Source organism: Lagenorhynchus albirostris, chromosome 10, assembly GCF_949774975.1.
Source record: "Lagenorhynchus albirostris chromosome 10, mLagAlb1.1, whole genome shotgun sequence".
Taxonomy (NCBI): Eukaryota; Metazoa; Chordata; class Mammalia; order Artiodactyla; family Delphinidae; genus Lagenorhynchus; species Lagenorhynchus albirostris.
In genome coordinates this window covers 39,494,155-39,514,000 of record NC_083104.1, presented here as the reverse complement: position 1 = coordinate 39,514,000, position 19,846 = coordinate 39,494,155, and the positions used below count along the sequence as shown (strand labels likewise).

The window sequence follows — 19,846 nt, the reverse complement described above, 5'->3', positions numbered from 1 at the left end:
TGAAAAAATAAAGTGAAATAGAATCTCCTAATTAGTTTTTTAAAAACTAGTTTTTAGAACCGTCTTATATTTACAGAAGAGTTGAGCAGATGGTACAGAATTTCCCATATATCCCTGCCCACGTACAGGCATGCACAGTTATTCCTATTAATAGCTTACCTTATTGTGATACATTTGTTACAATTAATGAACCAATATTGACATGTTATTATTAACTGAAGTCCATAGTTTATTCAGATTCCCTTAGTTTTAGTTTTTACCTAATATCCTTTTTCGTTCTAGGATCCTATCCAGGATACCACATTCCATTTTGTTGTCATGTCTCCTTAGACTCCTCTTGCCTGTGACACAACCTCTTCCAGTGACCAGCGCATTGTGCACCTTCCTTCTAGCAGAGCTCCCCCAAAGAGCTCACTGCCTCCAATTCCTCTCCTCCCACTCTTTCCCAAACCCACTCCAATACCATCCCCAATTCATTCCTCCAAAACCACACCTGTAAAGGTAACCAATGAGCTCCATGTTGCTAAATCTAATGGCCAGTGCTCGGTCTTGTTTAAAGTGATTGGCCACTTTTTCCTCCTTAGAGCCTCATCCCTTCTCCACCTTTAGTTTCCCATGCTCTCCTGTTCTTGTCCTACCTCCCTGTACATCTCAATTAAACATGCTAAAGCTGGGACTTCCCTGGCGGTCCAGTGGTTTGCACTCCGCACTTCAACTGCAGGGGGCGCGGGTTCGATCCCTGGTTGGGGAACTAAGATACTGCATGCTGTGCAGCACGGCCGGGGTGGGGGGAAAAAATATGCTAAACTTGAACTCTTTACTTTTCCTCCCAAACCTGTTCCTCCCATAATTGTCTTCATCTCAGTAAATGACACTTCCGTTAACCAAATTGCTCAGGCTAGAAATCTAGGCGTCATCCTTGACTCTTCTCTCTCAAAATCCACACCCAATCTTTTAGCAAATCCAATAATTTCTAATCCAGTTACCTAACCCCCCCTTTCCCCACCCCACTGCTACCCTGGGGTGAGAAGGGAAGGACAATGAGACAGCCAGGAAGTGTGATGTGGTAGATGCCCAGGGACAGATATGTTTCAAGAGATTGGTCAAAAAGGAAATGCTGCTAAAAGGTCAAGTACAAGCAGTGGTCATTGCAATGATTTGGCAAGAGTCTTTGATGACTCATTGATCTTCTGGAATTTACTTGGCCTATGGGGTGGGGTGAGACCAAAATACCCTTTTTCCCCCTAAATTGCAAACTGAATTTTGTAACAATTCTTGACCAGGCCTCATTTCTCTATCCATCTCTGAGACTCCCTTTATTCCCCCCAGAGAGTCTCAAAACTGTAAAAGCAGGTCCATGCGGGCTGCCTGAGAGGGCTCTGGCACTCACCTTACTCTCCTCACTCAATATTTGATATACACTTCAGCTTATTCTTCTAGACATTTTTTCTTTTATTTTAATTTTAGTTTTTAAATTGTGCTAACATATACATGACATTTAGCACCTTAACCATTATTACATCTTAACATTATACAGTTCGGTGGTATTAATTACATTCAAAATGTCGTGCAGGGAATTCCCTGGCAGTCCAGTGGTTAGGACTCAGCACTTTCACTGCTGGAGCCCGGGTTCAATCCCTGGCCAGGGAACTAAGATCCCGCAAGCCTCATAGTGCAGCCAAAAAAAAAAAAAAAAAAAGTTGTGCAACCATTATCACTATCTAGTCTACTTTCAAAACTTCTTCCTCATCTCAAACAGAAATTCTATATCCATTAAGCAATAACTCGCCATTTCCCCCTTCCTCAAATCTCTGACAACCTCTATTCTACTTTCTGTCTCTATGAACTTGACTGTTCTAGGTACCTCATATAACTGGGATCATAGAGTTTTGTTGTTAAAAAAATAAAAGGCCCAAAATAGAGTCGCTTATGCTAAGCCCCATGCCACCAAACCAAGTCTTCATTTTAGTTGGGCTCTCCCAGAAATGGAATCTTAAACCACTCTATCAGGAGTCTCCTGATCAACACTATTTGATCAGATCATCTGCCTGTTATACTGTGACATCCCCTAAAGGAAAGTAACTTTGCAATAACCAACCTGCTTTTTTTGCCTACTATAGTATCCTTGTTCCCACTCCCTTTTGCCTATCAAAATCTTTCTTTTTTTTTTTTTTTTTTTTGCGGTACACGGGCCTCTCACTGCTGTGGCCTCTCCTGTTGTGGAGCACGGGCTCTGGACATGCAGGCTCAGCAGCCGTGGCTCACGGGCCTAGCCGCTCCGCGGCATGTGGGATCTTCCCGGACCGGGGCACGAACCTGTGTCCCCTGCATTGGCAGGCGGACCCTCAACCACCGAGCCACCAGGGAAGCCCAAAATCTTTCATTTTTGTTCAGCACCTTGGAGTTCTTTTCTACCTGCTAGATTGGATGTGCCTGATTTGAATCAATTTTTGCTCAAATAACTTAAAATTTTTAAACATGCCTCAGTTTATCTTTCAACATTGTCCTTTTATCGTTGGTTTATTTCACTTAGCATGATGTTTATCTATTTATCTGTTGGTGGACATGGGCTGTTTCTACCTTTTGGCTATTGTGAATAATGCTACAATGAACACTCACTGGCATACAAGCATCTGTTTGAGATGCTGCTTTCAATTATTTTGGTATTTACCTAGGAGGGGAATTGCTGGATCATATGGTAATTATATTTTTAGCTTTTTGAGGAACCACCAAGCAGTTTTCTGTAGTGGCTGTACCATTTTACATTCCTGCCAGCAATGCAAAAGTGTTCTAATTTCTCTACATTCCCACCAATATTTGTTATTCTCCAATAGCCATCCTAATGGGGGTGACATGATATCTCGTGGTTTTGATTTGTATTTCCATAATGACTAGTGATGTTAAGCATATTTTCATGTGGTTATTGGCCATTTGTATATCTTCTTTAGACAATGTCTATTCAAGTCCTTTGCCCATTTTTGAATTTGTTTGTTTTTTTGTTGTTGAGTTGTAGGAATTCTTTAGGTGTTCTGGATATTAGTCCCTCCTTAGATATATGATTTGCAAATATTTTCTTCCATTTTGTGAGCTGTCTTTTTACTCTCTTAATAGTGTTCTATGATGCACAAATTTTTTATTTTGATGAAGTACAATTTATCTATTTTTTCTTTTATTACCTGTTCTTTTAATGTCATACTTAAGAAATCATTGCCTTCTCCAAGATTATGAAGATTTCCATCTATGTTTTCTTCTAAAAGTTTTATAGTTTTAACTTTTAAATTTAAATCTTTGATCCATTTTACTTAATTTTGTATATGATGTAAGGTAAGGGTCCAACTTCATTCTTTTGCATGTGGATATTCAGTTTTCTCAGCACCATTTTTTGAAAAGACTATCTTTTCCCCATTAAATGGTCTTTGCACTCTTATTGAAAATCAACTGAATATATATGGGAAGGTTTATTTCTGGGCTTTCTGTTCTATTTCATTGGTCTATATGTCTATTCCTATGCCAGCACCACACTGTTTTGATTACAGTGCCTTTGTAGTACATTTTGGAAATCAGAAAGTTTGAGTCCTCCAACTTTGTTCTTGTTTTCCAAGATCGTTTTGGCTATTCAGGGTCCCTTGAGATTCCATATAAATTTTAGGATGGGTTTTTCTATTTCTCTTATAAAACACCATTGGGATTTTCACTGGGATTACACTGAATCTGTAGAGCACTTTGGGTAGTATTGCCATTTTAACAGTATTAAGTCCTCCAATCAAAGAACATGGAATGTCTTTCTATTTATTTAGGTCTTTTAAAATTTCTTTCAGCAATGTTTTTCAGCAAGAAGAAATCAGGTGGCACCTTCAGCACTTCACTTGGAAATTTTTTCTGCTAAATATTAAAGTTCTTCATTTACAAGTTCTGCTTTCCATCCAAATACGGGTTATGATTCCACTAAGCTTCCTACAACTATTTAACAAAGATTCCTTTTACTCCTGCTTTCCAATAACATGTTCCTAATTTTCTTCTGAGCCCTCAATGGCAGCATTCTTCATGTCCAAATTTCTGCTAACAGTTGTTTGAAGGTAGTTTTGGCTTTTTCTGTTATGCTCCCTGACATTCTTCCAGACTTTGCTCACTGCCCAATTCCAAAGCCATTTCCACATTTTTAGGATTTGTTAACAGCAGTACCTCTCACTCTTGATACCAATACTTAGTAGTTTTCTATTGCTGCCATAACAAATCACCACAGACTTAATGGCTTAGAACAAAACAAATTTATTATCTCACAGTTCTGTAGGCCCAAAATCCAACATGGATGTCATTGGGCTAAAATCAAGACATTAGCAGGGCTGTGGTCCTTTCTGGAGGTTCTAGGGGAGAATGTGTCCTTGGTCATTCAGTTTATTGGCAGAAGTTAGATCATAGTGGTTGAAGGACTGAGGTTTCTGTTTTCTTGCTGGCTATCACCCAAGGGTCATTCCCAGCTTCTAGAGGCCATCTGAATTCCTTGGATCTTTGGGTGGTGGAAGATCTCTTCTACCACCTTCAAAGCCAGCAGCAGAGGATTATTAGTACCTCTCACACTTTGAATCCGACCAACTCTCCTGCCCTCCTCTTCCACTTTTAAGGGCTCATGAAATTACACTGGGCCCACCAAAATAATCCAGAATAATCTTCCCATTTTAATGTCTTTCACTTAATTCCATCTGCAAAATCCTCTTTGCCATGTACTGTAAAATATTCACAGACTCCAAGGACATCTTGAGGGCCATTCTCCTGCCTACCACAGCCTCCCTAGGAGACACCAACTCCTGTCTCTTCCCAGCCTGCCCTCTCCTGTGTTCCAGAATTCCTTCTTTTCCCTGAAATCCTGACCATCTTATAGTTCATGGAACAGGTCAAGGTCTCTTTCCCCACCTGGCCCTTGTATGTGCATATCCTTCTGGCTGGAGCACTCTCCCCCTCCTCTCATCACCCCACTCACCCTTCAGGTCCCAGCAGTCAGCCCACACCTGCCCTACTCCAACTGGCTCAGCACAACTCTCTGCAGAGGAATTGAGTTTTTGAGTCTGCTTCATCACCACCTCTACCCTCCCCTATTTGTGAGTGGGTGAGGGAGGAGCCTGTTCTGTTCATCAGCAGATCCTGATGCCTATGGTAGAAGGAAGGGAGGAAGCAGGTGAAGGCCCCTTTGGGGAGGTTCAGCCCTCGTCCCACTTCCAGGGGCTTTAGAGCAAGGGCCACTTAGGTGCCAAAGCATGTTTGAGATGTCACAAAGATGAAGGCAGCCAGGGCCCTCCCTCTACCCCCAGCCCCAGCTCAGGCCCCGCAGGCTCAACCAGGAGCCCTAGCTCCTGACTCAGCCAGGTGGTCACCTCTGGGCTGCCCTCTCTGGACCACCCACATCTGCCCTGATGGCCAAGTCTTCTCCCACCACACTGGGGGCCCCTGAGGAGCCCCAGAGGAGCAGTTGTATTTATGAGTGGGATCCCTAGAGAGGAGGGGTCAGTTGGTGTGGGCAATGGAGCAGGGTGAGCCAGCCTGGGCCCCACCTGCCCAGCCATTGATGGGCACCGAGGCCTCGATGGGTGTGCTGGCTCTAAAAGTAGAAAAGGGGCACAGGGTCCAGACAGGCCTGGAGATAATAAGACACACAGACCTGAGCCTGGCCCAGAGCCTCAGGCCATCCCCACCCCAACAAGCCACCAGGCAAAGAGAGGAGTATGTTGGGTCACCCGCTCTGGGCAGGAGTCCCGTTTATTTGGGTTCGCTGCTGGGTGGCTAGACGCTGCAGATGGCCCTCAATATGGACCAGGAGGGCATCCAGCATATGCAGGACCCCACGGAGTAGGGCACGGTCTGAGATCGGGGCCCGTCGTTTCCAGGGTGCACAGGGGCTAGCCGTCACCTGCGGATGCTGAGGATAGGACAAAAAGGCAGGAGTGAGAACAGAGGAACAGGACAGAGGTGTGGTGGGAAAGGGGACTTAGGGTGATGGAGGATCGTGGAGGGTCTGTTGTGGCCTAGTATGGTCATGGGGCCCATGGAGGCTGGATGAGGAATAGGGATATTAAAGAGGGAGGATGGGGCAGGGTACTACCCATGGGAAATGCAGGGACTGTTGGGTGTGGACAGATGTAGGGACCCTGGGGTGTGAGTGATGGGGGAGGGGCAGCAGGAGGCCCAGAAGACATGAGTGGGAGGATGGGTAGAGAATTATGAGCTCATTGGGTATGAACAGAAGTAGGAGGCTGTGGGGACAGAGCAGTGCCATGCTCACCTCACTCTTAGTGGCCTGTGAGCGCCGCCGTTGCATCACCGCACGGCTGAGCATCAGCATCATGGTAGTGGCGACGGTGACCCCAGCCACTGGGTAGATGCGGTTCACCCCCAGGCCCATCCAATGGCCAGGACACCCCAGGCTGCCCTTGCAACCCTCCAGGCTGTTTGGCTGGCACCCCCAGGGCTGTAAGTCCAGCCCCACCTGGTACCACACGGGCCGTGACCAGGTGTGGGTGCGGACAGGCATCGCTAGCAGAAGCAGCCATGGCAGGAAGGACTGTGCGTGCAGCATGGCTGCTGCCAGTACTAGGGGCCGGAACCTGGGCGCCTGGCAACGGGCAAACACTCCTCCCCCAGGGGCAGGTGAGGCAGTAGGTTCCAGCTGGGCCCATGGCTTTCAGGAGGGGTGGCCTGGCCAGAAAATATGGGGCGGGGTGGGTGGGGTGGGATTCCAGGGCAGGGAGGAGGGCAGGCTTGGGGCCCAGGAATGAAGGAATGCTTCCTTCCCCCTCTCCCTCCTCCTCATCTAATATACATCTAACATGCTCTCCACCAGTGGCAGCACCAACGCCAGGCCAACCAAGCTAAGCACACAGAGCTGCTCCCTGCTCCCCTATGCCCAGACTCAGCCCCGTGGTCCACATCGCAGCACAGGGAGCACTCAAAAATGTGGGTGCGCACTCTGAATAAAGCCTGAAGGCTCACCCTGGCCTGTGAGGTGCTCTGTGCTCTGGTCTCCCCTCCCGCCTCTTGTAGGCCTCCCTGGTGTTCCTTGAACACACCTGCTGTTCCCTACACTAGGAGCACTGTCCTAGAAAGAGAACTCTCAGAGCTGCATTTCAGCTCAAGTGTCACCTGCTCCCTGAGTCTCCCTCCCATGACCATCCTGGGTAACACAGTCCCTTCTCTTTCACGTGACCCTGTTTTATTTATTTATTTGGCCGCATTGTGGCATGTGGGATCTTAGTTCCCCGGCCAGGGATTGAATCCGTGCGCCCTGCAATGGAAGTGCAGAGTCTTAACCACTGGACTGCCAGGGAATTCCTGACCCTGTTTCATTTTCTTCAAAGCATTTCCAAGTACAGGTATACCTTGGAGATACTGTGCTTCGGTTCTAGACCACCACAATAAAGCGAGTTGCACAAATTTTTCAGTTTCCTGGTGCATATAAAAGTTATGTTTACACTACACTGTAGTCTATTAAGCGTGCAGTAGCATTATGTCTAAAAAAAAGTACATACCTTAATTTAAAAAAACACTTTATTGCTAAAAATTGCTAACCATCATCTGAGCCTTCAGCGAGTCACAGTAGTAACATCAAAGATCACTGATCATAGATCCTAACAAATATAATAATAATGAAAAAGTTTGAAATACTTTGAGAATTACCACAATGTGACAGTGACATGCAGTGAGCAAATGATGTTGGAAAAATGGCACCAAGACTTGATTGACTCAGGGTGGCCATAAACTTTCAATTTGTAAAAAACACAGTATCGGTGAAGTGCAATAAAACAAGGTCTGCCTGTATCTGCAAGTTCACGTTTGAGGTTTACCTTCCACTCCAGTACATAGGATCACTTAACCAGTATTTACCAAGCACTTCCTTGTGCCCGGCGCTGTTCCTGGTGTCTGGAGGCAGTGTGACAAAGGGCCCTGACTTCCTGGGCAAGGTTTTGGGGGTGGGGAAAGGACAGATGATTTGCGAACACAGAGCAGGGCAGTGACACAGGCCAGGACAGAAACAGCCAGGCAAGGGGTGCCTCTGTGACTTGCAGGGCAGGACAGCCTCTGTCCACTGGTCCAGCACAGAGCCCAGGACCTGGTCGGGACCTGCGAATGGCAGGCTCACTTGTTTTGGCAGGTGACACGAGCCCAGCACTGTTGCAAGCTGTTTGTGGCATTTACTCATTTAATATTCATTGAGGAACCCATGAAGTGGGTACTATTACCATTTCTGCTCTCCTGATGAGGATACGGAGGCCCAGAAAGGTTCGACCCCCCCACCCTGGCCTCCAGTCACTCAGTATTAGCTGGCCTGAAGGCCCATTGCTGCCCACTGGGCCACATGCCCAGATGTTGGTGTTTTATGGTAGAAATCAACACGTGGTTCTTGGCTGACGGTGACCTGCAAAGCCCAGGTGATCTAATTATACAAATAAGCATTTTTCCCAAGTAAATCAATCATGCACATTCTTTCCTTTCTTTTCTTTTTTCTTCTGGCTGCACCGTGCTGCTTGTGGGATCTTAGTTCCCCAACCAGGGATCCATCGAACCCTCACCCTTGACAGTGAAAGCGTCGAGTCCTAACCACTAGACTGCCAGGGAATTCCCATATTCTTACTTCTCAGTGCAGACCGGCAACACCTGTGAATACCCTGTGCTTCCTCAGCTGGTTGCTCAGGTGTTCACACCACACCCTCCAGGGGCTGCCCAGTAGCGCCAGGCCTGCCTGCACCTCATCAGGGGTCCCTGAGAACAGGTCATTCCTGAGAAGCAGCTCTGATTCCAACCATTTTACAGCCGAGGACACAGGTGCCGAGGGCTGTGCCTGGCTGGGGAGGAACTTGGACCTGGGACGCCCCCCTCCCTGGGCCTAGCCCCGAAGCTCTCCCTCCTGCTCCACACTCCCCCTGCCTGACCCTGCCCTCCCCGAACTTTCCCCCCAGCTTCCAACCCCAATTCCCACTTTGGGGCACAAGAAGGGTCAGGAGCCAGGGCTATGGACTATACCCTTGCCCCTGCCAAGGCCCCACCAAGCCACAGCAGAGCCTGGCATTGGGCAAACAAATCTTTATTCCTGAGACTAAAAACATGCATGCTCCTCCAACTTGGCCAGTGCCTTATCCCAGGCCTAGAGCACTGAACTTGGAGTCCCAGAACCTCCATCCCTGAGTTATGTGCGTGCGTACGGAGGGGACTCCTGGGTGACATCTGGAGGCAGCCCAGGGGTAGGGGGTCCTCACGGGTAACCGGTCGCAACCTCCAGAGGTGGGCAGTCTCAGGCAGGGTGGCAGCACGGTCAGAGTTTGGTAACCTGGGCAGGGAGAGGAGGAGAGGCTCCTGTCAGTTTCTGAAGGACACGTACTACCCCCTCCCCCAGGAGCAGCTTCCTCTAAAGGCAGGAGGGGAAGGCAGTGGATCTACTGGGGGCAGAGCTAATCAGAGCCATCCAGGAAGGGTGGACTTCCTGGAAATGGGGTCAGGATGGGACAAGCAGTAGATAAACAAACAGAGCTCAGCAACAGAGGTCAGCTCACCAAAACAGGGTTGACAGGGCTGGACCTTTGGTGTTGGAGTGCAAAGATGACAGCATCGTGGACAGAGGCAAAGAGATGCTGCTTGGTGATAGATGCATCGAAGAAGTGCCCCGCCTCAAGCTGCGTGACCACGGGAGCTGTAGACAAGGAGTTGGTCTCCCCTGACCCGCAGAACCCCCAGGAACACCCAGGCACTGGCGGAATGTCACCCTGACCACCACCCCTGAGGCTTATGGCTAAACCCCAACTCTTGACCCTTGACCCCTCCCTCCCAGGACACCTCTGACCTCCAGTTTCAGAGAAAGACTTTTTCCTTGTGCTGCCTGGCAGATTCCTTGGACAGAATCCCCACCCCCTCCCCGGACTGCTCTTGCTGTGTCCACCCCACGCACAGTGGCAGGCGGCCATGTACACCTCCACCTCGATCTCCCGGAAGTCACGGAAAATCTGCAGCAGAAAAGGGGGCCAGACTCAGAGGGAGGCTCAGGGGCTCCGAAGGGGCACTTGGGCAGGCTGGGGGGGAAGGGAGTTCAGAGGGGGAGCTCAGAGGGTTGGGGGTTAGGCTCAGAGGGCTCTTGGAGCTAGTTATGGGGTCAGGGCTGAAGGGCCTTGTCCTCCCCCAAGGCCCTTCTTAGGGGTGCCCCCAGCCCCTTACATTCTTCAAGCTCTTGAGACACACAGTGTCCACGAAGGAAAGGGAACTCAGGTCCAGGATGAGGCTGTGGAAATCTGGCTGAGGCAGGCCCAGGGTCTTCAGTGAGGACATGTCTGGGGCCTTGGCATCTTCTTGACCCCTGGCTGCTGTATCCTCTAGCTCAGTCCCTGCGCTCACCTGCTGGGAAACCAGACACACTGCAAGGGCCGCCCACGGTGGGTGAAGGCAGGGAACATACACAGACGTGCAGAGACACACAGGATCAGACGTGTAAACGGCCACGTATATGGGGCATGCAGTGGACACATGAGGATATGGAGACAGGGAGCCTGTATGTAAAGACAGGAGGGACACATGGGGACACACAGGGGAGGGTGCCCAGACTCCGGGAGCACACACAGACATGCATCTACTGCTCTGTTACTTCCTGGGCCCATACTTAAATAGGGACACTTAAGAAGGAAGGGCATCAGAGACCACACCCCATCCTCAGTCAGCCAGAGTGACTGACTGAGGATGGGGACAAACCAAAAGAGACACACGGACACACGCGCACACACAGATATCCTGGCACCCTGCCTGAGTCTTTTTTGTGGGGAGGGGGGCGCCGCACGGCATGTGAAACTTCCCTGACCAGGGATGGAACCCATGGCCCCTGCACTGGGAGCGTAGAGTCTTAACCACTGGCCTGCCAGGGAAGTCCTGCCTGAGACTCTAATTGAGATTCATGTCCCCTTTGATCCCAGATTTTTCCCACATGCCCAATCCCTTCCCTCTGCCCATGAATACAGACTGCAGGGTCTTGTAGAATTCACAAATTCAAGGTCTTTGGCTAGGCCTCAGATTACAGACCAGAGAGCCACAAGCAGAATTCTATGGCATATCACTAGAGATCTCCCTGTAGAGCACCTGATCCATCACTCCACTCCACACATGGGCACTCTCATCCCTGCAGCTCATGGTTGGCCCCTCTCCCACCTCCAGCCTCACCTTGGCCTTGGAGCCCTCCACATCGTTGCTCTCAATGTCTGTGACACTGGTGTTGACATTGATGGAAATGGAAGTGCCCTTGGAGGCGGCAGCCTAGGCCAGGAAAGAGGTGTCCCAGCTGTCATATGACAACCAGGCCACGCAGGTCTGGTGTCGTCCCCTGGCTTTGGGCAGGCAGGTGGACTAGGAGCTGAAGCTTGGGACCCAGGGCAGCCAGGCTGAAGGCTGTGGGGTTCTGACCTACTTTGGAAAGAGGACTGTGATGGTTAACGCCACCATTGGCTTAGGAGGCAGGAGAAAAACAAGACTGCCCGCAGAACCCTGACCTGCAGGGTCACTGGGGGCATCAGGGAGAGAGGAGGAGGGATGAAGAATGAGGGTGAGAAGCCAGGAGGCTGGGAGAAAGGCCGGGTGGGGTCAGAAGGGCCCCTGCCTGTTTCGGGAGCTTATTCTCTTTCTGAAGTCGCTTCAGCTTTAGCTCCTGCTTCCTGAGCAGTTTCTTCTTCTGGGAGATGAGGTGGTCCACGTTCACACCGCACTAGAGCAAAGGGCAGGGCAGGGGATGTGGACACTGGGGAGGTGAGAGACCCTCTGCCCCTCCCCCTGTGGACCCCAGGCCTCACCCTCTGCTTCAGCGTGTCACTGTAGAGCTCAGCGTTGGCAAAGTACATGGTGGCCGAGGAGCGGAAGACCTTCACGCCCGGGACCTCCCTGGCCTGGGGATAGGTGAGGTTGGGGGTGGCTGAGCCCTCGTCTCTCCTAGCTGCATCTTGCTCTCTTTCTTTCCTCCCCTGTGTACCCCGGTACCTGCCATCATCAACCCTCTGCTTCCCAGCCAACAGAGGCCCGGCCTGTAGGCCATGCCCTCCCAAGAGCTGGTGGGGTCATCCTGACCCCTCAGCTGGGCCTGTCAGAGCTGCTGCTTCTTCCTCCAGGGCATCCTGAACCTCTCCCACCCCATCTCCCCTGTCCTTCTGCCAATACCCAGGCCAGGTTTCAATGGCTCTTAGCTTCCCCTTGGGTCTCCAACCCCAGCACTGGGGTCTGTTTTCTGTATGTGGACAGAGAGACCCTCCTCAACTGCCAGCCCAGCCAAGCCTTCCCCGGCTCCCACCCCGCTCAGGACACTCCAGGTCTCTGCTCGGCCTTTGGGCCTGAACAATGTCCCTGCGCCACCCCCCACCTCCCCTTCCATCCAGCTGAGCTTCTCCACTCATGTCCTTCCCTCACTCTGCCTCATCATACTATGCTCAGCCTTCAAGGCTCCATCAGGGAAAATGAGCTCGTTTTATTCCAGAGCCCCCACTTTTGTTCCCAGGGCTTGACGTGAGACTTCTCAGGAGGTAAAGGACGGAGATTCAGTAACCCCACTGATCAGGTCAGCAAACAGCCTCCCCTACATCCTCGTGCCCCAGATCCTGCCCCTCTACATTCCTGACCCAGGGCTACTCTGCGGGATGGGGCTTGTACTGCTGCCTCTGAGACAGACTCCTCCCCCAGGCCCTAAGGCCCATACTCTGAGTATGGGGGTCAGAGACCCAAATTCCTCCCTTGAAATTCCAAGGACCAAAGCACCCTTAGCGCCCCACCCCCGTGTCCTTGCCCAGTACGCAAGGACCTGATAAGGGATGGCCCCGTCTGCCTCTGTCCTACCCCATCCACGCCATCCTCTGGCTTAGCCCCTGCCACTCACTTCTGAGTACTCTGCCACATCTCTGTAAATATCTGTGTCTGGCACCTGTCCCAGGACAGCGTAGTGGGGCCTGTGAAAGAGAGAGTGTGAGAAGAGGGGGGCATTAAGAGAGGGGGCAATGAGGGGGTTCTAAGGAGCCTTGGGTCACCCCCCAAGATGTGGGAAAGCTGGGGGAAACCAATGTGGACCTCACTCTCTCACCAGCTGGAATGAGGGGGGAACCAGAGGGGTGACTCACAGCTGTGTGCGGACCACCACGAGCAGCAGGGAGAAGACTACCGCAACTGCCAGGCCAAGGTCCAGGTTCAGCAGGATGGTGGCCACAAAGGTCACCAGCCAGATAAGCTAAAAACAGAAGGGTAGTAGTCAACAGGGTCTAGAAGGGTCACTGGGGCTGAAGGCCCTGACCCCACCCCTGGGCTCCCAGGCCTCTCACCAGATCCACTCGATTTGCCTTCCAGAGGGAGCATATGTCGGTGAACTGCATCAACATGCCCTTCAGGTTCACAATGACGACAGCAGCCAGGACTGCCTGGGGGAGGGGGAGGGTCACCAGGAGCTACTGAGAGGTGCAGGATGCTGACAGCCCTGACCACCTGGCATGAGCCAGACTGTCCTCAAGCACCTGGGTATGACCCCGAGGGACACTAACCACCTCCTGCCCCCGAACCTAACAACTTGGGTCTGACTCTCAAAGGTTCTTACCCCTGACTGTCGACTCCAAATCTCAACCAGAGATCTCAAGCTTGAAAAACAGGGCATGACCCTGTATCCCTCCCCCTCACCCAGGCCCTGACTGACTGATCTGAGTCCCTGGCCTGGCCAAGGCCCTCAAGCCTGGCTGGGTACGGGATGGCAGCTCACCTTGGGCAGGTCTTGGAAGAGTTCTCCAAGTTTGACGATGATAATGAGGATGAAAAGGGAGGAGATGGCTCCAGCCACCTGTACAGTGGGAGTGAGCGGGCAGATGAGTGGGCTGGAGTGTAGGGGAGAAGAAGGCGAGAGCAGGGGGGAAGGGGGAGTAGGGGGGAGGGGGGAAAGCAGGGTGTAGGACCACCCAGGCAAAGCAGTGTGTGTGTAGATGCACACCTGCAGCCCACACCTGCAGCCCACCTGTGTGTTGCCCCCGGTGCTCTCCTGTACCAGGCTCCGAGACATAGAGCAGCTCACAGGGAAGCACTGAAAGATGCCCCCGATGAGGTTACTGAGGCCAAGTGCCACCAGCTCCTGAGGGGGGTAGTGCAGGTGTCAGGACACATCACTAGCAGTGCGTGGTCACTGTGTCCAGGCCTATGCATCCCCAACCTCCATCCGCACTCAGTAGCCCCCAAAGACTTGGCCACTGTCCCGTGTGTCCTGCTCTCCCACCCTCAGTCCCCCATGTGGCCCCAGCACATCTGTTTGCTGTTTCCCTGTCTCCCACCTGATACTCCATCCCCCCAAGCCCTGGGGTCTCTGTACACCTGCCCGCTCCGTGTCCCACATCCCATTCCCCAGACCTGGTTGCTGTCCACCCGGTAGCCATGCCTCAGGGCGAAGATCTTCCCCAGCGAGATGGCAATGGCGAAACCAACCACAGCAATGGCGAAGGCATTTCCCACAAGCCTTGCGAACAGCTGGGGGCTGGGGGCCACTGGGGGCACCAGCCTGTGAGGGGCATCTGTGAGGCCAAAGGAATGTTGCGGCCCTGGCCACCCAACCCTCCCTGACCTGACAGGGGCCGGAGCTCACCCTGCAGGGATTTTGCCCACGACATCCACCCCAAATCTGTGCTGCAGTCCCACGCCGTAGGAGATGCCTGTGGCCCCGATGAGCTGCAGGGAGAGGACAGAGTCAGGGGAGGTAGGTGCTGGCACCACCATTAAGGGGGATGGAGAAATCACTTTGGGCGTAAAGAGAGAGGCCTGAAGCGAAACCTTCAGAGGGGTGGGCAGAAGTCAGCGATAGGGTAAAAGATGGACACCACCATTTTGGGGAAAGGGAGATGCTGTCAGGGGCTGTCGGCTGTGGTCCCCCCAGTCCTCAGTGCCCACACCAACTAGTCTTTAACTATCTGGGGGACGCCCACACAGCAGGGACTCCTCACTTGCCCTTCCCCCTGCCCCCCTCCCCCCAACCAGAATTCAAACCGTGAGCAGCTCCCCGGGGAGCGGCATGGGCAGTTGTCGCCGCAGCTTGTCATTGAACAGCTTCACCAGCACGAGAACCACCCCTGCCACAACTGCGGTGACCATGGTGCCGACCACAGTCTGGGGCAGCTTCCAGCAGACCTCCAGTACTGTCTGAGGGGAGGGGGGGTCACAGCCAGCACTCAAGGTCCTGGGCCCACCCACCCTTCCCTCCTCCCACCCTCACTCACATAGATGAGGGACAGTGGCCCAGAGTGGCTGCTCAGATGGAGGCCAAACACATACTTGAGCTGCGAGACGAAGACCTGCACAGACGCAGCTGTGGTATAGGCTCGGACCAGAGGCTCTGACAGATAGGTGACCACGAAGCCGAAATGGACCAGGCCCAGCCCCACCTGTGGGGTGCACAGGGCAGTCAGGGGAGGAGAGGGTCCTAGGGGTGGCCGGAGCAGAGCCCAGGGCAGGTGGGAGCAGAGGGGGATGAGTGATGATGATGAGGAAGATGGTGATGGCCAGACACTCAGGGGACCTGGCAAATGGGGTGAGGGGTGGGTCTGGCAGTCAGGGGCCTGTACTCCTGACTGCTCCGCACCTGGAAGAGGCCAACAAGGACACTGAGTGTGGAGGCCACCTGAACCCGAGCAGCATCTCTGGCCACCACATCAACAGTGGAGTTCGAGGCCTGCAGGAAGGCTTCATCTGGAGCCAGTGATTCTGTCACACTGCCCACCATCACGGACATGACAGCAAAGGTGCCTGCAGGGGCAGATCAGGGTGGTCTGAAGGGGAGGGGGCACTGCCCTGCCCTGGAGTCCTGGTCTTAAGGGAGAGGCCAGGAGACACCTAGTTCTAGACCAATATCCTTAGACTTGCTGTGCAAATAGAGGCAGCGCTGGCAGTCAGGTATGAACTCTAAGTTCAAAGCCTCTTGAGCGTGGCTAGAAATGTTGGCCCTGCATCATCTACCTTGTCCCACCTGTATCCACTGGCTCAGGACCACTCCCCCTGTGAAAAGTGGAATGGGGAAGGGGGCATGGCCTGCCTCAGGCTCTCAGGTCTGTGCCAAGTCTGGGCCCCTTGAGATGCTTCACCCACCCATATCCTCCTGGGCCAGGGCCTCTAGGTAACCTGAATCTGTCTCCACGGTCAGAGGCCCAGTCCTGCCTGGAATGACCCTTGGGCCAGTCTCCCACTGGCCCGGCATCGATGCCTCCCTCCCTGTTCCCTGCGTTTCCTTGCCCTGCTCAGCCCTCCCTCACCCTGTCCTCCGTGGGGAATGTGGGCATCCACTCACCCACGGAGATGTGCCGGGAAGTGCCGAACAGGAAATAGATAAAGACGGGATAGAAGGAGCTGTAGAGGCCAAACACGGGGGGCAGTCCAGCCAGGAGGGCATAGGCCAGGCCTGGAGGTGGAATGGTAGCAATGTAGACTTGGAGGCCAGGGTCTTGAAAGGATGAGGAAATCCCAGCCCTGGGTCATGGGCCATAGTTCCAGGGGCAGGGATCTTGTTTCTGGCTTTTGGCGGAGGGGTGGGGGGAGGCGGGGGCAGGCAGTGGTTCACAGATTACAGGCCAGGGCCTTGAAGGGTCGGGGTCATCATCCAAGGGTTGAGGGTACAGTCTCCAGGTCAAGGGTGGCTCACCCTGTGGTAGCTGCATAATGGCCACACTCAGGCCAGACAACAAGTCACCCAGAAGCCAGTCACGCACAGGATACTGGGGTAGCCAGGCCAAAACTGGGAAGTACTGGAGCAGAAGGGCTCGGGCCCGAGCATGGGAGCACCTGGGGACACAAGGGTAGGTATCACAGACAGGGGCTACCTGAGTCCTGCCAGTGCCCCCAGTCCCCCCGACCTCAGCCTTACCGAAACCAGGTTCGCCATTGGAGGGTCCCAGTCACTGAGCTCCGGCTCCCCAGCTCCTCCAGCTGTTCTTGGTTCAGCAGTGGCCGCTCCACATGGTAATCTCGCCTCCTCAGCTCCATTGCCTGCGTTGTGGACAGCAGTGCCTGTGTGTCCCTCTGTCTGGGTGGTGAGGCCAGAGACACAGTGAGGGCACTCCTGGCCCAACCTCCCCTAGACCTCCACCTGGGACCACAGAGTCACCCACCTGACTTTTCTAGGTCCCAAGATCTAGGTAGGTCCAACCCTCCAGCTGGCTCCTGCAGGCCCTATGCCCAGGCCCAGGCAGGGGCAGTACCTGAACTTTGGCTGGTGGAAGACTCTTGCTGGGCCAAAGTCTCCCACAAAGAGGCAGCAGGATGAACACAAGCCACACTTCAGTCCAGCCCTGAGTGTTCACCAATCTAGGTTCCAGGCTGACTGTCCCTTCCAGCCCCCTCCCCCCAGCCTCAACTCTTCTCCAGCCAATCCCAGTCCAGTCCGAGTCCTTATCCAGCTGCCCCACGAGCCCAGCGCATGCTGTCTGAGAGCACACGCAAGGAAGGAATCCAGCAAATCAGGCAAGTCTCTCTTCACATGAGAAGGCTCTATGAGAAGGAAAGTGTTGGGGCTAAGATTGCCCCGGGGCCTCCAGCCACAGGGTCCAGGTTGTAGACCTGGACAAGCTCAGGCCTAATCTGGGAAAGCCAGGGGATGGCTCTCACCGGGAGGGAGAGTTTTCCCCCTGCAAAGAGAAGCCCCCAATTCAAGGGGGGTCAATCTCACCTGGGAATAGATCTCCGGGAGGATCTCGCCTAAGGAAAAGCTCTCACCTAACAGGAAAGTTTTCACCAGCTAGGTAAGTTCTGTCCTGGGGAGAAACTCTGATCTGCCCAGTGGCTACCACCTGATTAAGGGAAAAGATCTCACTTGGGAATAGGAGATCTGGAGGGGAAGGGGGGACAGTTCTTACCTGGGGGAAGCTGTCCCAAAAATAGTTCTCACTTGGGCATAGGAGCTCTTGGAGGGGGAGCGCTTACCTGGGGGAAAGCTTTCACTAGCAGGGAAAGTTTTCACCTGCCAGGAAGGTTCTCGTCTGGAGAGTATTCTCACCTAAGGGAAGCTCTGACCTGGGGGAGGCTCCCACCTGTAATGGGAGAAAACTCTCACCTGGGAATGGATCGCAGAGGGGGGAATCTTACCTGGAGGGAAGCTCTCCCCTGCCGGGAGAGGCTTCACCTGTCAGGAAAGTTCTGATCTGTGAGAAGCTCTGACCTACGGTGAGGTTCCCACCCGAGGGGCAGGAGCTCACCTGGAAAGGGCCCCTATCCTGGATGTCCCCGTTGGAGGATGGAGTGGAGGGGGTGCAAGGACGATCCTCAGAGACTCTTGGCATTGCCGGCTCACAGAGATCTTTGAGCCCCGTGGCCCCTCCTCTGTGAGTCACTCGAGGTCTTTAAGGGCTCCCACTCCCGCCACCCCTCCCCCTCCCCCCCGTCGAACCCGTGCTTGGAGGGAGGGGCTTAGATCCTTGACCCCTCCCTCTAGTAGGGCCTGCGGCCAGAAGGGCCGGAGAGCACATTCCCGCACCAGTTGCATCCCTGGGTGGACCCAGGCCCTGGCTATGGACACTCTAGCAGCCACGTCCCGGGCCCCAACGCGCCGCACCGGCGCACCTCCTGGGCAGGGGCTCCTCTGCACACAGCCGCCGGGAGGCGGCCCCTGGCTAGCCCTCGGACGGCGCTCGAGCGGCTTTCCGCACAGCCCGCAGGGGCTGGAGTCGCGCCGGCTCCCGCCCCATCCCTCGCTACGGTTGGCCAGCCGCCTGCAGAAAATCGACAAAGCGGTAAACCGAGGCGCGGCAGGCAGGAAACGCCTGCTCGGGACTCGGCGGTACCCCTTCCGAGCTAACCCAAGCCGGTCGCCTGCTCGGGGGCCAAGGGGTGGCCCGCGCCTCGCGGACTCGAACACTGGGAACCGGGGCCGCGCCCTGCACTCACCCCGGTGCTTCCGACAGCCCCATGGCGAACCGAGAGGCGATAATCCTCACAGCTGGAGCGAGAGGCCGCGGCGGCCCGAAAGGCGGGGCCGGGACGGGGGGCGAGGCCTGAGGCGCGCTCCCAGGGGCCAATCCCCGGGCAGGACGGGGAAGGCTTGGGCCAGTCAGCGTGCCGGGGCGGAGCCTAAGGGGCGGTCTCCCGGCGCTGAGAACCCTGAGGAGGGAGATTTAACCCCTTCCTCCCCCTGCGGCTTGGTTTGTGCTCCCCCTCGTGGCCCGCCTAGCTCTCCTGCCTGAGCAGGTTGTTACCGCAGAAGTGGGACTAAGGACCCGAGCTGGCCTGGCCGTAGCCACGGACCCAGGTCCCTGAGTAGGGTGGGGCCGATACCACCAGGTCCCGGCTTCTTGCGGAGGGTCCCCGCGAGACGCGGAGCAGGATGTCTAGGGTTGTGGCTGGTGACCAGAGCCTTATCTCTCCGTGGGGTATCCGGGTCCATGGGGCCTCTCAAGCCTCCAATTGAGGGCGCCACCCTCACTCAGGCTTTCCCCCTGAGACCTGGCATGTCTCTGAGACCGAAGGGGCTCAAAGGCCTCCCTTCAACGCTAGGCACGCAGACCTTAAAGGCTGCGAGGTTCCCCTCCCCCGCACATAACACTGGCCCGGCAACAGGCCCGTTCTGCCCGAGTTCTTGAGGAAGCAGCTCCAAGTCTGAGAGGCTGGCGGCTGTCAACCGGCTGAGGGCAGTTCCTAGGGTCGGTTTGAAGGCCCTGGCAAATGCCAGGTCAGGGCTGCAGGCCTTGCGGACTGAGGAAGCCATCATGTTGCTGCCTTGACCAGACCTTACTCTCAGCACCTGTTCTCATACTTCAGGCCCAACCTCAAGGCGAAGGGACAGAATTCAGGATGAAAGAGATAGAAACCTGGTCCAAATCTCCAATGAAATGAGCTAAAAATAGCCGAA

At 53.9% G+C, this 19,846-nt stretch overlaps 2 protein-coding genes across 26 annotated transcripts; both read right to left on the bottom strand.

The window, feature by feature from the left end:
• Positions 1–4,253: 4,253 nt before the first annotated feature.
• TMEM89 (transmembrane protein 89) lies at positions 4,254–8,911 on the bottom strand. 3 transcript variants are annotated; one of them, XM_060161997.1, is made up of 4 exons: positions 6,275–8,911; positions 5,730–5,911; positions 5,007–5,146; positions 4,254–4,537 (listed from the first exon to the last, which is right to left on the bottom strand). In XM_060161997.1, the coding sequence occupies exons 1-3, from the start codon at positions 6,566–6,568 to the stop codon at positions 5,026–5,028; spliced, it is 597 nt and encodes a 198-aa protein (XP_060017980.1). In that variant the 5' UTR covers positions 6,569–8,911; the 3' UTR covers positions 4,254–4,537; positions 5,007–5,025. The 3 variants fall into 3 exon arrangements, with proteins under 3 accessions (XP_060017980.1, XP_060017979.1, XP_060017981.1); XM_060161996.1 differs by having other exon boundaries at positions 4,979–5,146; positions 6,275–8,909; XM_060161998.1 differs by lacking the exons at positions 4,254–4,537; positions 5,007–5,146 and having other exon boundaries at positions 5,716–5,911; positions 6,275–8,909.
• Positions 8,912–8,943: 32 nt separating this feature from the next.
• On the bottom strand, positions 8,944–18,985 carry SLC26A6 (solute carrier family 26 member 6). 23 transcript variants are annotated; one of them, XM_060161971.1, is made up of 22 exons: positions 18,886–18,953; positions 18,562–18,710; positions 18,088–18,124; positions 16,871–17,029; positions 16,649–16,788; positions 16,298–16,408; positions 15,596–15,759; positions 15,234–15,398; positions 15,004–15,156; positions 14,606–14,688; positions 14,374–14,521; positions 13,988–14,101; positions 13,739–13,816; positions 13,311–13,406; positions 13,113–13,219; positions 12,875–12,944; positions 11,805–11,897; positions 11,615–11,719; positions 11,182–11,274; positions 10,192–10,371; positions 9,537–9,673; positions 8,944–9,313 (listed from the first exon to the last, which is right to left on the bottom strand). In XM_060161971.1, exons 1-22 carry the CDS (start codon positions 18,906–18,908, stop codon positions 9,004–9,006), a joined length of 2,715 nt encoding a protein of 904 aa, XP_060017954.1. In that variant the 5' UTR covers positions 18,909–18,953; the 3' UTR covers positions 8,944–9,003. The 23 variants fall into 23 exon arrangements, with proteins under 23 accessions (XP_060017954.1, XP_060017971.1, XP_060017967.1 ...); XM_060161984.1 differs by lacking the exons at positions 18,088–18,124; positions 18,562–18,710 and adding an exon at positions 17,926–18,032 and having other exon boundaries at positions 8,945–9,313; positions 18,886–18,958; XM_060161987.1 differs by lacking the exons at positions 18,088–18,124; positions 18,562–18,710 and adding an exon at positions 17,926–18,032 and having other exon boundaries at positions 8,945–9,313; positions 16,871–16,992; positions 18,886–18,958.
• Positions 18,986–19,846: the final 861 nt, after the last annotated feature.